At 33.2% G+C, this 15,832-nt stretch overlaps 2 protein-coding genes across 2 annotated transcripts in view; both read right to left on the bottom strand.

The window, feature by feature from the left end:
• The window catches only part of LOC111626022, a 13,984-nt gene extending 11,888 nt beyond the window's left edge, over positions 1 to 2,096 (bottom strand). The window contains exon 1 of the mRNA XM_023369298.1: positions 2,021 to 2,096. Within this exon, the coding sequence (XP_023225066.1) occupies positions 2,021 to 2,096 (76 nt within the window). The remainder of the gene's footprint in view (positions 1 to 2,020) is intronic.
• A 3,051-nt stretch (positions 2,097 to 5,147) lies between these two features.
• LOC111626035 lies at positions 5,148 to 8,353 on the bottom strand. Its single transcript, XM_023369311.1, has 3 exons — positions 8,142 to 8,353; positions 6,236 to 6,437; positions 5,148 to 6,165 (listed from the first exon to the last, which is right to left on the bottom strand). The coding sequence occupies exons 1-3, from the start codon at positions 8,343 to 8,345 to the stop codon at positions 5,483 to 5,485; spliced, it is 1,089 nt and encodes a 362-aa protein (XP_023225079.1). The 5' UTR covers positions 8,346 to 8,353; the 3' UTR covers positions 5,148 to 5,482.
• Between the last annotated feature and the right edge of the window lie 7,479 nt (positions 8,354 to 15,832).

Here is a 15,832-nt window from a genome sequence, read left to right on the forward strand (position 1 = left end):
CATGCCTCATAAATCGTCTCGATGTTCAAATTTTAATGAAGTTCCTCATCTTTCTTCTCCTCTTCTTCCTCCTTCCTCTCGTCATCTTAATTAAATGTATCAAAAATCGTCTCGATGATCGATTTTAACGATAACTCTTATCATCATAATCGTAGTAGCCGTCGACGTCGTCTTCACGTTTTCAAATCTTTATGATGATCAATTCTTATGCTGATTCTTATCGTCATCATCATTATGTTATCGTACCTCAAAAATCGTTTCGGGGTTCAATTTTAGTGACATTTCTTATCCTCCTTATAATCATTATCATCGTCGTTTTTAAATCTCAAAGATCATCTTTGATCATTTTTCACGCGATTCTTATCCTCCTCCTCATCATCGTAATATCAATCCAAATCTTTGTAAATCGTTTTGACGATCGATCAATTTCATTGATGATTCTTATCTTCATCATCATCGTCATGGTATCAAAATTTAAAAATCATTTTGTTAATCGATCTTCATAACGATTCTCATCATCATCATCATACGACTTATTTGGAAAAAAGATTCCCGAGTCGTTTCCAAATTAATTTTTAAGGCCCCCTTTTTAGTAATTTTAAAATAATTTAATTAAAGCGTCCTATTTTAAATTAAACTTTTTTTTTTCTTTCTTTCTTTTTTTTTTTCCTCCCTATTTTTCCACCTATTCGTTTTACTTTTAAAATGTAAATAATTGATTTTATTAATCCCGTTGTTTGTTTGTTTCACTTTCTAACATTGGTCGATTCGGTCGGTGACGTCACTGACGAACATTTTCCATCCGGGACACCCGGATAGACACGAGACGTTTCGAGTGAAAAATGGTGGACCGGAATCGAGAGAACCTTGGCGCCGTCTGACGTACAGACGATGAAAGAACTCTCTCGTGGCAATTCTTATTTTTCGAGTCTCGACGAAAGGTAGTTCTAGTAAAGGATTTGTTGTAAAAGCAACTAGTTCTACCGCCTGTCAGATTCAATTTGAATCCAATTCGATAATTCGACATTTTCCATAACTCAAACATTAAGCGTGCAATACCACCGATGACTACGGGGGGATAACCCGTCCGTAACTTGCAAACGTGCAATTTTTCACATCTTCCGACACTTTTCCCTCGTTGCTCCGAAATACCACAACATTTTTCTAATTAGATAATTGCAAAAGTTGGAATTTTCACGCCTCGTATTGTGCTCCTCTTTATATTTTTTGGTAGGGGAGTTCAGAAATTGACACGATTTTTGGTTCCTTCCACGGGCGAATTGCTTCAAATTAATTTAACCAATGTTGTTGGTTATTTATGTAGTAGTACCATTTGGTTGCAATCTGTTGTTCTTGCACTGCACGATTTTCAAAATATTGGGCTTTCAATCGTCACTTAATTTGAAACATCGTTTAGAGCGCGAAATTTACCACTTTTGCTGTTACAAAATACATGGAGAACCAACTGTTCCTTCGGGTGCTATGCGCTATTACATCTCACCAATATTTTAAACATTGAGAAGTGCGTCGATAGTAAATTTTACAAGAGCTCCTATATAAACAATGCGATCGGCGATCGAGTGAGTGGGCGATGCTCGTGCATTCGGTTCAGAGATGGACCCGCACGTCGTGTTTCCAACTAGAATACGATCCGCCTGGACTCTCCATTGCCAAAATTAGGATGCGGGAGATGCAGCTTCATCATCCACTTCGCCCCTATCGCCGCCTTTATAATCACGTTGTAAGTTATAAATATTAATATACCGCCTCATAATATTGAAAATTGGAAACTCCAATATCAATTAACATCACGGTTCTTAATATTCGTGATTTTTAGTAAGTTTTCGTACTCTGGTAATAATTTTTAATGGTGTCCGAATTATCGGGACAGTTTCTCTGTTCAGCATTCTCTCTTCTCGATTATCGAAATCCTGAGAATAAGATTTAATCCTTTCGTAGTTGAAGATGTTTACATCGGAACAGGAGGATCAAGATCAACCCTTTTACCTCCGGAACTAACGATAGGCGCAACTTCGTTCTGCTCCAACTTCCTCTACGACGCACATGTTTGAAGCTTCGATAGTGTTGGTTGCCATGACAACGCCTCTACGACGCCCATGTTTGAAGCTTCGATAGTGTTGGTTGCTATGGCAACGCCTCTACGACGCCCATGTTTGAAGCTTCGATAGTGTTGGTTGCCATGGCAACATTATACTACACTATTATTTATATATATTATTTCTATTTATTCTACAGATATCACAAAACCCCATACGAATATAACNTGGTTTATCTTATACTATAGGCTCGTTCGTCTATTGTTAATAGGGTTCGCGCTTAGTTTCGGATTTACTCCGAGAAAAGTAATCAATTCGGACGGTCGAGCGTGGCTTCGTATATTTTCAATGGAAAAACGATTGCTTTTAGAAAATAAAGCAGCATACCAGGTGTATAAGCTTAAATCCGCTGTTTGCTAATAGATGGCATAAGCGAGCGTATTAAGTTACCATGACGACGCCATATTGTTTTTTGATGATTTTGATATCTGTCAACATTAATCAATGCACATCATCAAATATTTCATACAACAACATATATTTTTCTTTTTGTAATCATGTCTACTTTTGTGCCAGGAAAAGAGCATATGCGGCAAGCTTTGCTTTTCTGCTTTAATTTGAAGAAATCGGTTGCCGAAGCACATCGAATGCTTGTAGAGGCTTATGGAGACAGAGCTTTATCGGAAACCACGTGCAGAGATTGGTTTCGTCAGTTCAAAGATGGAAATTTTTACCTGAGCAACAAGAAGCGTGAAAATTGGCCCAGGAAGGTTGAGGACCATCAACTGCAGGCTCTTTTGGATGAGGACGATACCCAATCGCAAAAAATGCTTGCCGAGCAATTGGTTGTTACTCAACAAGCCATTTCCATGCGTCTACGTGCCATGGGAAAGATTCAGAAGATCAGAAAATGGGTGCCGCATGAATTGAACGATAGGCAGACGGAGCAACGTCAAAACACATGCGAAATCTTGCTCGCCAGACAAAAAAGAAAGTCCTTTCTGTATCGAATTGTAACTGGCAATGAGAAATGGATATATTTTTAGAATCCTAAACGCAAGAAATCGTGGGTTGATCCATGCAAACCATCAACATCTTTCCCAAGACCAAATCGCTTTGGACAGAAGACAATGCTGTGCGTTTGGTGGGATCAGCAGGGTATTGTCTACTATGAGCTGTTGAAACCTGGTGAAGCTGTCAATGCTCACCGCTACCACCAACAACTGATCAAATTGCATTGTGCTCTGCGTGAAAAAAGGCCGGATTATCAGCAAAGACACGACAAGTTGATTTTCCTCACCGACAATGCACCATCGCATGTGTCAACATTGGTCCGAAACTAGTTGGAGACACTCAACTGGGAGGTGCTACTCCATCCCGCTTATTCACCAGACCTGGCTCCTTCCGACTATCACCTCATTTCATCGATGGGCCACGCGCTTGCTGAGCGGCACTTCCATTCTTACAAAGACGTCTGAAAATGGCTTGATGAGTGGTTTGCCTCGAAAGAGAAGAAACTTTTTGGCATGGTATCCACACATTGCCTGAGAGATAGAACAAATGTGTCACTAGTGAGGGAAAGTACTTTGAATAAATTTGTTTTTGCTTTCTAAGAAAAAAACGTGTGTTTTTCTGACTAAAAAACAGCAGATTTAAGCTTATACACCTATGTATATATTATTTTAAACAATAATAGTCGATTTCAATCCAGTGTGATTATTATTACCGATATTATTGACAAAGTTCTTGCGAATTGATTCAAGAACAAATATGTTTAAAATATTAAACGGTACTTTTGCCGGTTTATTATATTATTTACATTTATGAAGAATTATAACTGCCAAATAATAATTAACCTACAGTTTAATAAAGATTTTTAACGTGTCTTTACATAACTATATAATATTTCGAAGTAATGTTAAGTTTATAGAGTTTATTTTTACGTAAAAGCAGTTTTAATGTAATTTTTCGAAACTTTGTATAGTTTAATAATCGATACTACACTATTATTTATATATATTATTCATATTTAAAATACAGATATCACAAAACCCCACACGAATATAACTGATTTTATAATTATATATATTTAAATTTATTTGATTATTACACTGTATTTGTCATTGTGTTTGACTTATAGCCAAAAATGCTTCGTATAAAAAAATTATTTATTGAATTTATCAATTGCACTCTCAGATAATTTACTAAAATAAATTAATAAAAATAAATTAATAAAAATAATATATATAAATAATAGTGTAGTGGATGATGCAGCTTCATCATCCACTTCGCCCCTATCGCCGCCTTTATAATCACGTTCTAAGTTATAAATATTAATATACCGCCTCATAATATTGAAAATTGAAAACTCCAATATCAGTTAACATCACGGTTCTTAATATTCGTGATTTTTAGTAAGTTTTCGTATTCTGGTAATAATTTTTAATGGTGTTTGAAATATCGGGACAGTTTCTCTGTTCAGCATTCTCTCTTCTCGATTATCGAAATCCTGAGGATAAGATTTAATCTTGTCGTAGTTGAAGATGTTTACATCGGAACAGGAGGATCAAGATCAACCCTTTTACCCCCGGAACTAACGATAGGCGCAACTTCGTTCTGCTCCAACTTCCTCTACGACGCCCATGTTTGAAGCTTCGATAGTGTTGGTTGCCATGGCAACATTATACTACACTATTATTTATATATATTATTTCTATTTATTCTACAGATATCACAAAACCCCATACGAATATAACTGATTTTATAATAATATATATTCGAATTTATTTGATTATTATACTGTATTTGTGATTGTGTTTGACTTATAGCCAAAAATGCTTCGTATAAAAAGATTGTTTATTGAATTTATCAATTCCACTCTCAGATAATTTACTAAAATAAATTAATAAAAAGAAGACATTTCATTCATTTTTATTTACAATACTAAACAAAAAGAACCTATTTTAAACAGTAATATTTTGTTACACCGTTTTATAATATACAACCTTTAATTTAATTTTTGTAATTAAAACTTTCTTTTTAAAATATTAAAATAATTGTAATATTACAAACATAAAAAGTATAACACAGAATTAATCAATTATTGCATTCGGTATTAGAAAAAGCGTAACTATAACAACTATAAGCACGCTTCCTTGACTTTTTTTTTACAAGTCACGCAAATATATAAATTTTAATAAGTGAAATATGTTATTTTTTGAAATTTATCTTTTCATCAGACTAATATATCAATACTTCACGCTTTTCGTTAAATCACAAATCTTGTTAGATAGAAATGTACAAAATACGGAGTATACAACAAAATACAGAGTGTACAAAATACAGAGTATGAAAAACATCCGAACGAAACTAGCATATTACATCCAAATGAAAAATAATCATTTGTTAGTTTTCGTACATCGAATTTATTCCCACCAGATGAAAACTAATAAAGCCATAGACAAGGAATTAAGATATTCTTCGCCGTTGCCAAGAAAATTGTAATTTTCAGGTGGATTGATGGATAAAAAATGAGGAAAAGTGCTCGAAGGGAAATAGTTTACAAGAGGAAAAACATCTCTAAAAGCTCGAATTAATGTATCGAAACACTTTTCGCACATGTCATTGAAAATATACGCAAAACATTTTCTCTGTTTCATCTTGGGTTTTGCAGATTTCACATTTTCGAGTTTTTCTTTGAAAGTCTTATACTCAGATTTTCCGAATTTAAAATAAACGGAAATTGCATTTATTTTTTCTCCATAAAAAATAGTCAATCTTTCAAAGTATGGACATATTTTCTTAGCACTGACTGAATTAGTTTCCATCTCAGAAGAATATGAAACTATATCTGTACATGCGATGATACATTTTGTTTCTTCGATCCCTATATTTATTTTGTCGCACAGATACTGTAATATATTCTTTTTGTCTAAAGGGTTACAAAAATTCAGAGAGTGTCCCTTTAGTTCAAGTGGATAATTTAGTATAGTGAAGCCCGGAATATTTGGTACTATTATCAACCGCATTTCTGTACTTCCTTCTGTCAAAGGCAGTTTGGTAAATAGGGGAAAACTGTGCGTAACACCTGGGTCTTCGTCATCTGTATCTGTAATTAAACACGTGGTAAAATTTATTAAATCACCTCTAAATATAATAAGAATTTCATAAGTACTTACAGTCAGATTCTGAATCGATGCATTCCGTGAGCAGCGTAGAAATGTTTTCGTTATCATCGTGCTCGTTCATACATTCGGACGGACATACGGGTTCATCCGCCAAGAAAAACCAATTGTATTGAAAACAATCGTCGAATCCAGTGTACGGACGAAGTATCTCCGGTTCGAACGATATGCAGCTTATTAAGCTAATAGGAATTTCCTGTTTAAAAAATAACAAAAATGTGAAATCTTGGATACCCCTTTATTAATTGAAAGTTTAAATAAGATCAATAACTTTTAGAAATAAGATTTCTGATTTTGATAGAAATAGTTTCATTTCAGAAACAAAGGAAAGTGGTAAAATTCACTTTCTTTTGAACGGAAGAGTTTTTTTTCTGTCGTTTTTCCCTTATCTTCCAAGATTTGAGTCACACAACGAATAGTCACCCCTCTGTAAATCCCTACTCATCCTATTTACGTGGGAAAAATACGATGTTATCATTGGAGGAAAACCTCGAAAAAGGGGATTCTTCGGTATTGTTCGAAGGGTACGCCAGAACTTCTCGATGTAGAAAGACGTATTCGAGTCTCCAAGGACCGCACCCATAGCAGCAGTACGCCACAACTTCTACCAGAGGAAAGACGTATTCCATGCCATCTTTCTATAGCCAACGACCGAACTTGTAAATTGAACTTTTTAATAAAGTGCCTCCTTCAAAGTACAGTCGACCCCCTACAACACTGCTTCCTATAGTTCGGATTTCTATATCATGGCGAAAAAATTGCGAGAGTATTCGTACAAACATGCTAAAGAACTCCTATAATTCGGTAAAACGTCATCGCCGACTCGTGTCGCGACAGGATTGCACAAACCGTTGAGTTTAAACGAGCAGCGGACCTACCGAAAACCATTTATTATTAACGTCCATAAAAATTATATTTATATTAGTGATGTCTCTGAAGTTCAGCGAATTTTTTGCAAAAAAAGTAATTTATCAGGAAGCACGCGAGCACCATTCGATGACAATCTCCACGACGAAAACAAGCTTAAGCAACGTTTTAGTCGAACGGTGCACACTCGGTAAGTAATCCTACAATATTTTGTTTATAGCATAGTTTATACGGATTATTCCCAAAAAATATACGTATTTTGGAAATGTTGAGAGGAATTAGTCTAGAATCGATTAATTTTATGGAAGAAACCTTCCAAAAAGCCGTAGTCCGTAAACTCCATACGTGCCGGGCTGTGATTGGCTGGACTCCTAGAAGCTGGATTCATAAAAACAGGAACGTATTTACCGTGTTATGGAGGGGGGTCGAATGTACTAAAAAAAGGAAGAAAAACTGAACAAGAACCGAGAGTATTANATATCTTACTATTATATATTTACCAGATTAAATACTTGGACAAGCAAATAAGATTACAATAATTCATATATTAAATTCACTAATGAAATTGAAAACTAAAATAAATTATCTACATATTACAATTAAACGTTTTGATAAGCATCTTGAATATAGTAAGTACTAGGGTTTCTCATTTGCCTCCAGCGAGATTACGGGAAAAATAATTTCTTTTCCCGGGATCCCGGGGAATTTCGGGATGAGACAGTAAAATAGAATTTTATATGAATAAAAAATATCATACAGGAATATCATAAATTTGAATAATTTAATTTATTTTCTAGTAAGTAACTAAAAGTGTAGTGCCAATNAACGAATAAAAGTGTTTCATTCACAATATTCTAGTTTAAAAGTTTGTTCTACTTTAATTCAGTCAATTATCCAACATTTGTTTTAATATTTGTAACTTATAGTTGCTGTACACGAATGGTATGTTGTGAGATTCGGATGAGCGAGTTAAACGGGAGAAAAATTGCCTCACTCAGTAATTTGATGTAGAAATATGTGGAAAAATACTTACTCTTTTGATCGTCGTCACTTTCTTATACAAAATTCTGTCGACAACATCTCTCCATCGCCTGCAGACTTTTCTGCATTGATCTAACTCTTCGTCTTCCAAATATTCAAAAATATGATGCAATATTTCTGGCAATTGTGTTACTAAGGCTGCGCCATGTTGATCTATTTGATATATTTTCGTTTGATGAACAGATTCTTCTTCCATTATGGGCACTTTCTACAAATAATAATAATTTATTATCATTCGATGGTGTTTATATTCACTTTAATGAGTCATATATTGTAACTTAAATACTCTTAATTTTACATTGGTTAAAAAGAATAGTTCTTAACCTGCACTAATACGAAATGTGAATGAATTATAAATAGATAGAAATATAACATAAAGTAATTAATAATACCCAATAAAATAAAAAATAACAAACACATTGCTCTACCTACTCTAAAATAATTATTGTTTATCGATTGATCCTTTGTTGATTTACAGTATATATAACTTTCCTACATAACTTTTGCTGTAATTTCTTAGCTTCTACCTGAGAGTTACAGCGAATGGCAAGTCCGTTTCTCATGTCCCTGGTAGTCTTGATGCCTACCCCCAAATGGGATACATTAATATTCGACTGTAAGTCTTCTGACATTGAATATCGACCTTTTTATTCTTTTCAATAGATAAAAAGAATGTTCAAGCTATGCTCAAGCTTTCTCAGTTTTACAACGTCTGAGTACAGACGAACTTCTCTCTCGTAACCCGTTTTAATATTTTTTATTTCTACTTCTCGATTCTTACTTTTTATTTTTGAACATATATTTGTTATATAGACTTTTACACAGCTGCGCTAATGCTTTCAGACTATATAGTGCCGTCTTTTTTAATAGTGTCAAAATTACGAGATTGTTGTAGACAATTTTTAACATCTATATGAGTAATTATTCTTTTTAGGCATACAGTAGAGAGTCGATTATCCGAATCGATTGGGGACAGGGTTGTTCGGAAGATCGATGTTTCGAATTACCGATTATGTACGAAAAAATATATTAATTTATTCCATTTTAACGTTTTTCTCCGTTGCGTGTTAAGCCTCCGTCGCGTTGAATTTTCGTCGATGTTAAGCCTATCGAAGACTATTGTATCGTTAAAAATTATTTTTTTTTATTTTGTACAAACAAAATAAAAAAAATTGCAGCGCCACAGCACTGGCGAAAATTTAAATTTGCCGACTGGAATTCTTTCAGATGATTAACGTTTCGGATAATTGAGTTTCGGATGATCGACTCTCTACTGTATCTCCTTTAAAAGAAACACTATATATAAAGCTAAAATTAACGGAAAAATATTTTTTAACAGAAAAACACTGCCTGCAGCTATATTTATTTTTTTACAAGCCGCGATATAATTAATTTAATAAAAAAAACTGCCATAAAAAAACAATAGCGGACTTAATTATCGAATTAAAAAATTGTCATGAACAATTTCGCGGCAAAAATAATTCGAAAAATCGGCATAGGTCATTGATGACAATGTATATGTACTGGACCATTCATTTTTGGAAAAGTTATAATTAAACTCTCGAGTTATCTCAGGATTGGAAGTTAATGGTTTCCTCGATGCTTTATCATCTTCAAGTAATAACTGAATGCTAGCATTAAGTACCCTTTCAATGTCAGAATTTATATTACGTTTTATAGGAAATTTAGTTTATGTATTATTATTTCATAATAAAATTAGTATTTATTTGTAATTTTTTGTACTAAAATAGAAACCTATCAAGTAACTCAGTAGAATAAGATCATAGAAAAAAAGAAGACACTTACCAAAAGCTGAGCACGTCCTACCAGATAGAGGGCCAGGGGTCGTATTCTGGTCACCGTCTCTCGTCTCTCGCAAGCCGGTCGCTCCAAATGCAAGCCGGTTAATCCAAATGATTAGCCAATCAGCGACCGGCTTGGGAGAGACAAGAGACCAGAGACAGTGACCAGAATGAACTTGAAAGCAGATTAAAGAACAAAAGATTCTCTTAACAATGAGAACTGGTTTCAAATTAGAACACGCCTGAGTGGGCACTCAAACCAAAGAATTTCTAGTGTTTTCTGTTAGATTTGTAATAAATTAAGCTCAATCAATATATCATACGCGGATGTAATAATCTAATAAATCAGATTGAATAAAATTGTAAAAGATGTTGTTCGATAATTATTTATAACTATCGCATTTATTTTATTTTATTAGATTGTTGAGATCGTAGCTAAAAAAGATTGTTTTAATAAAATTTCATTGCCAGTTTTATATGGACAAAAGTTCTTTAAGTATAATTTATTTTAGGTTTACTGATTATAATCGAGTATTTAACATGGGAAAAGCACACTGCCCAGATATACTGGATAAATAATCAAATGCTTTATGGTTAAAATTTGTCAAATTAACACCATTTTCTGCCATTCCTTTGTCACAAACTTGTAAAATAGCCTCTACTCATATACGAGGTATTTGTAGCCTCTAACGTAATTCTATACAGTCAACGTGCATTTGTTAAACACATAGACGAATCTAAGTTTTTCGGCTCTACAGTTTCTTGAAATTTAATAGGGCCAATTTTTCCTTAATGCAAATAATATTATAAATTATAATTATTAGATATTATATTATTAATATTGACTATTTTTTACAGTACGAGAAGTACTCGTTGTGAATGAAAATGTATTAAACATTTATGACGATTATTCAATTTTTGTGGGCCGTTGACACTGGGAGGCCCAAGGATTAAGCCTTAACAGTTCCTATGTACAGTACATCTGCCCTTACTTAAACCCAGTGGCGGCCTTAGAGGGTGGCGAGCAGGGCAATGGCCCGGGGCCTCGTACTTGGAGGGGCCTCGCGCAACAAGCAAGTAGAAAAAAGTTGATATTTAAAACTTTTTATTATATCCTTGGCTATTAGTTATAACAATAAAATAAATTTAATTTATAATACAGTATATATTAATATTAATAAGTGCCTACTATTTTAATTCACATACTTTGCACAAAGGACAAGGGCCTCGCAAAGATCTGCCGCCCAGAGCCTCGCAATGGATAAGGCCGCCGCNGACTCCTAGAAGCTGGATTCATAAAAACAGGAACGTATTTACCGTGTTATGGAGGGGGGTCGAATGTACTAAAAAAAGGAAGAAAAACTGAACAAGAACCGAGAGTATTAAAAGAACTTTATCATATTTCCTAATAAAAAGAAAAGACATCGAAATATAAAGTCAGTGAGGTAGTATGATTCTAAAACGAAGTGTGATCTCTCTCACCGCGAAATAGATAGATTTTTATAATTGTAAACTTCATTTTGTTTTATTTTGTTTGTTAAATGTTCTTTGTTATTTTATTTAAAAATGGCCTCGTTGTTGACTGAATCAAAAGATTTATTTTTCACAATTATAACGCAATTTCTCCGTAGAAACAATTAGAAGTAATCGCGTGACAGTCGGCGTAATTGAGTATCTAGTGTCAACATCGTGACGTGGATCGACTTCACCGTCTATATCGTTATTTACTTTAAATTTCTCCAAAATCAAGTGAGCCAATCTAACGATTGTGTGTCAGTAAGTGACATAGAAAAATCTCTATGCCCTTGGCTACTCACAATAATCACAACAAACGCAAAAGCAGTAAGACAACGAAGTGTTTATGATAATAAATACAAAATAAATCCTATCTTAGAGTTAATTAAATGTGCAAAAAGCTTAAAACACAGACTCGTGTTACTCTTCTTCGATATCAATTTTTTAACTGTTAGTGTTGTTTTTTAGTATAGTATAGGCGTAACATTATAGTATAGGTGTAACATTACTATATGTGATTAGTCAATGCGCATTTACGATGATGATAATTAAAAGAAATACAAATATCGTTATAAGAAAAACGAATAAAAGTGTTTCATTCACAATATTCTAGTTTAAAAGTTTGTTCTACTTTAATTCAGTCAATTATCCAACATTTGTTTTAATATTTGTAACTTATAGTTGCTGTACACGAATGGTATGTTGTGAGATTCGGATGAAATAGTTAAACGGGAGAAAAATTGCCTCACTCAGTAATTTGATGTAGAAATATGTGGAAAAATACTTACTCTTTTGATCGTCGTCACTTTCTTATACAAAATTCTGTCGACAACATCTCTCCATCGCCTGCAGACTTTTCTGCATTGATCTAACTCTTCGTCTTCCAAATATTCAAAAATATGATGCAATATTTCTGGCAATTGTGTTACTAAGGCTGCGCCATGTTGATCTATTTGATATATTTTCGTTTGATGAACAGATTCTTCTTCCATTATGGGCACTTTCTACAAATAATAATAATTTATTATCATTCGATGGTGTTTATATTCACTTTAATGAGTCATATATTGTAACTTAAATACTCTTAATTTTACATTGGTTAAAAAGAATAGTTCTTAACCTGCACTAATACGAAATGTGAATGAATTATAAATAGATAGAAATATAACATAAAGTAATTAATAATACCCAATAAAATAAAAAATAACAAACACATTGCTCTACCTACTCTAAAATAATTATTGTTTATCGATTGATCCTTTGTTGATTTACAGTATATATAACTTTCCTACATAACTTTTGCTGTAATTTCTTAGCTTCTACCTGAGAGTTACAGCGAATGGCAAGTCCGTTTCTCATGTCCCTGGTAGTCTTGATGCCTACCCCCAAATGGGATACATTAATATTCGACTGTAAGTCTTCTGACATTGAATATCGACCTTTTTATTCTTTTCAATAGATAAAAAGAATGTTCAAGCTATGCTCAAGCTTTCTCAGTTTTACAACGTCTGAGTACAGACGAACTTCTCTCTCGTAACCCGTTTTAATATTTTTTATTTCTACTTCTCGATTCTTACTTTTTATTTTTGAACATATATTTGTTATATAGACTTTTACACAGCTGCGCTAATGCTTTCAGACTATATAGTGCCGTCTTTTTTAATAGTGTCAAAATTACGAGATTGTTGTAGACAATTTTTAACATCTATATGAGTAATTATTCTTTTTAGGCATACAGTAGAGAGTCGATTATCCGAATCGATTGGGGACAGGGTTGTTCGGAAGATCGATGTTTCGAATTACCGATTATGTACGAAAAAATATATTAATTTATTCCATTTTAACGTTTTTCTCCGTTGCGTGTTAAGCCTCCGTCGCGTTGAATTTTCGTCGATGTTAAGCCTATCGAAGACTATTGTATCGTTAAAAATTATTTTTTTTTATTTTGTACAAACAAAATAAAAAAAATTGCAGCGCCACAGCACTGGCGAAAATTTAAATTTGCCGACTGGAATTCTTTCAGATGATTAACGTTTCGGATAATTGAGTTTCGGATGATCGACTCTCTACTGTATCTCCTTTAAAAGAAACACTATATATAAAGCTAAAATTAACGGAAAAATATTTTTTAACAGAAAAACACTGCCTGCAGCTATATTTATTTTTTTACAAGCCGCGATATAATTAATTTAATAAAAAAAACTGCCATAAAAAAACAATAGCGGACTTAATTATCGAATTAAAAAATTGTCATGAACAATTTCGCGGCAAAAATAATTCGAAAAATCGGCATAGGTCATTGATGACAATGTATATGTACTGGACCATTCATTTTTGGAAAAGTTATAATTAAACTCTCGAGTTATCTCAGGATTGGAAGTTAATGGTTTCCTCGATGCTTTATCATCTTCAAGTAATAACTGAATGCTAGCATTAAGTACCCTTTCAATGTCAGAATTTATATTACGTTTTATAGGAAATTTAGTTTATGTATTATTATTTCATAATAAAATTAGTATTTATTTGTAATTTTTTGTACTAAAATAGAAACCTATCAAGTAACTCAGTAGAATAAGATCATAGAAAAAAAGAAGACACTTACCAAAAGCTGAGCACGTCTTACCAGATAGAGGGCCAGGGGTCGTATTCTGGTCACCGTCTCTCGTCTCTCGCTGAGTATCTAGTGTCAACATCGTGACGTGGATCGACTTCACCGGCTATATCGTTATTTACTTTAAATTTCTCCAAAATCAAGTGAGCCAATCTAACGATTGTGTGTCAGTAAGTGACATAGAAAAATCTCTATGCCCTTGGCTACTCACAATAATCACAACAAACGCAAAAGCAGTAAGACAACGAAGTGTTTATGATAATAAATACAAAATAAATCCTATCTTAGAGTTAATTAAATGTGCAAAAAGCTTAAAACACAGACTCGTGTTACTCTTCTTCGATATCAATTTTTTAACTGTTAGTGTTGTTTTTTAGTATAGTATAGGCGTAACATTATAGTATAGGTGTAACATTACTATATGTGATTAGTCAATGCGCATTTACGATGATGATAATTAAAAGAAATACAAATATCGTTATAAGAAAAACGAATAAAAGTGTTTCATTCACAATATTCTAGTTTAAAAGTTTGTTCTACTTTAATTCAGTCAATTATCCAACATTTGTTTTAATATTTGTAACTTATAGTTGCTGTACACGAATGGTATGTTGTGAGATTCGGATGAAATAGTTAAACGGGAGAAAAATTGCCTCACTCAGTAATTTGATGTAGAAATATGTGGAAAAATACTTACTCTTTTGATCGTCGTCACTTTCTTATACAAAATTCTGTCGACAACATCTCTCCATCGCCTGCAGACTTTTCTGCATTGATCTAACTCTTCGTCTTCCAAATATTCAAAAATATGATGCAATATTTCTGGCAATTGTGTTACTAAGGCTGCGCCATGTTGATCTATTTGATATATTTTCGTTTGATGAACAGATTCTTCTTCCATTATGGGCACTTTCTACAAATAATAATAATTTATTATCATTCGATGGTGTTTATATTCACTTTAATGAGTCATATATTGTAACTTAAATACTCTTAATTTTACATTGGTTAAAAAGAATAGTTCTTAACCTGCACTAATACGAAATGTGAATGAATTATAAATAGATAGAAATATAACATAAAGTAATTAATAATACCCAATAAAATAAAAAATAACAAACACATTGCTCTACCTACTCTAAAATAATTATTGTTTATCGATTGATCCTTTGTTGATTTACAGTATATATAACTTTCCTACATAACTTTTGCTGTAATTTCTTAGCTTCTACCTGAGAGTTACAGCGAATGGCAAGTCCGTTTCTCATGTCCCTGGTAGTCTTGATGCCTACCCCCAAATGGGATACATTAATATTCGACTGTAAGTCTTCTGACATTGAATATCGACCTTTTTATTCTTTTCAATAGATAAAAAGAATGTTCAAGCTATGCTCAAGCTTTCTCAGTTTTACAACGTCTGAGTACAGACGAACTTCTCTCTCGTAACCCGTTTTAATATTTTTTATTTCTACTTCTCGATTCTTACTTTTTATTTTTGAACATATATTTGTTATATAGACTTTTACACAGCTGCGCTAATGCTTTCAGACTATATAGTGCCGTCTTTTTTAATAGTGTCAAAATTACGAGATTGTTGTAGACAATTTTTAACATCTATATGAGTAATTATTCTTTTTAGGCATACAGTAGAGAGTCGATTATCCGAATCGATTGGGGACAGGGTTGTTCGGAAGATCGATGTTTCGAATTACCGATTATGTACGAAAAAATATATTAATTTATTCCATTTTAACG

Source organism: Centruroides sculpturatus, unplaced genomic scaffold (genome assembly GCF_000671375.1).
Source record: "Centruroides sculpturatus isolate CEXI.00-Female unplaced genomic scaffold, Cexi_2.0 scaffold316, whole genome shotgun sequence".
In the NCBI taxonomy this organism is placed as follows: Eukaryota; Metazoa; Arthropoda; class Arachnida; order Scorpiones; family Buthidae; genus Centruroides; species Centruroides sculpturatus.

Excerpts from the sequence above, each read along its gene's own strand:
- LOC111626035 (XM_023369311.1), bottom strand. The coding sequence starts at position 8,345 with ATGGAAGAAGAATCTGTTCATCAAACGAAAATATATCAAATAGATCAA. Across the intron at positions 6,438-8,141 it reads AAGTGACGACGATCAAAAGA|GAAATTCCTATTAGCTTAAT; the intron begins GTAAGTATTTTT and ends TTTTTTAAACAG. Across the intron at positions 6,166-6,235 it reads CATCGATTCAGAATCTGACT|ATACAGATGACGAAGACCCA; the intron begins GTAAGTACTTAT and ends GTTTAATTACAG.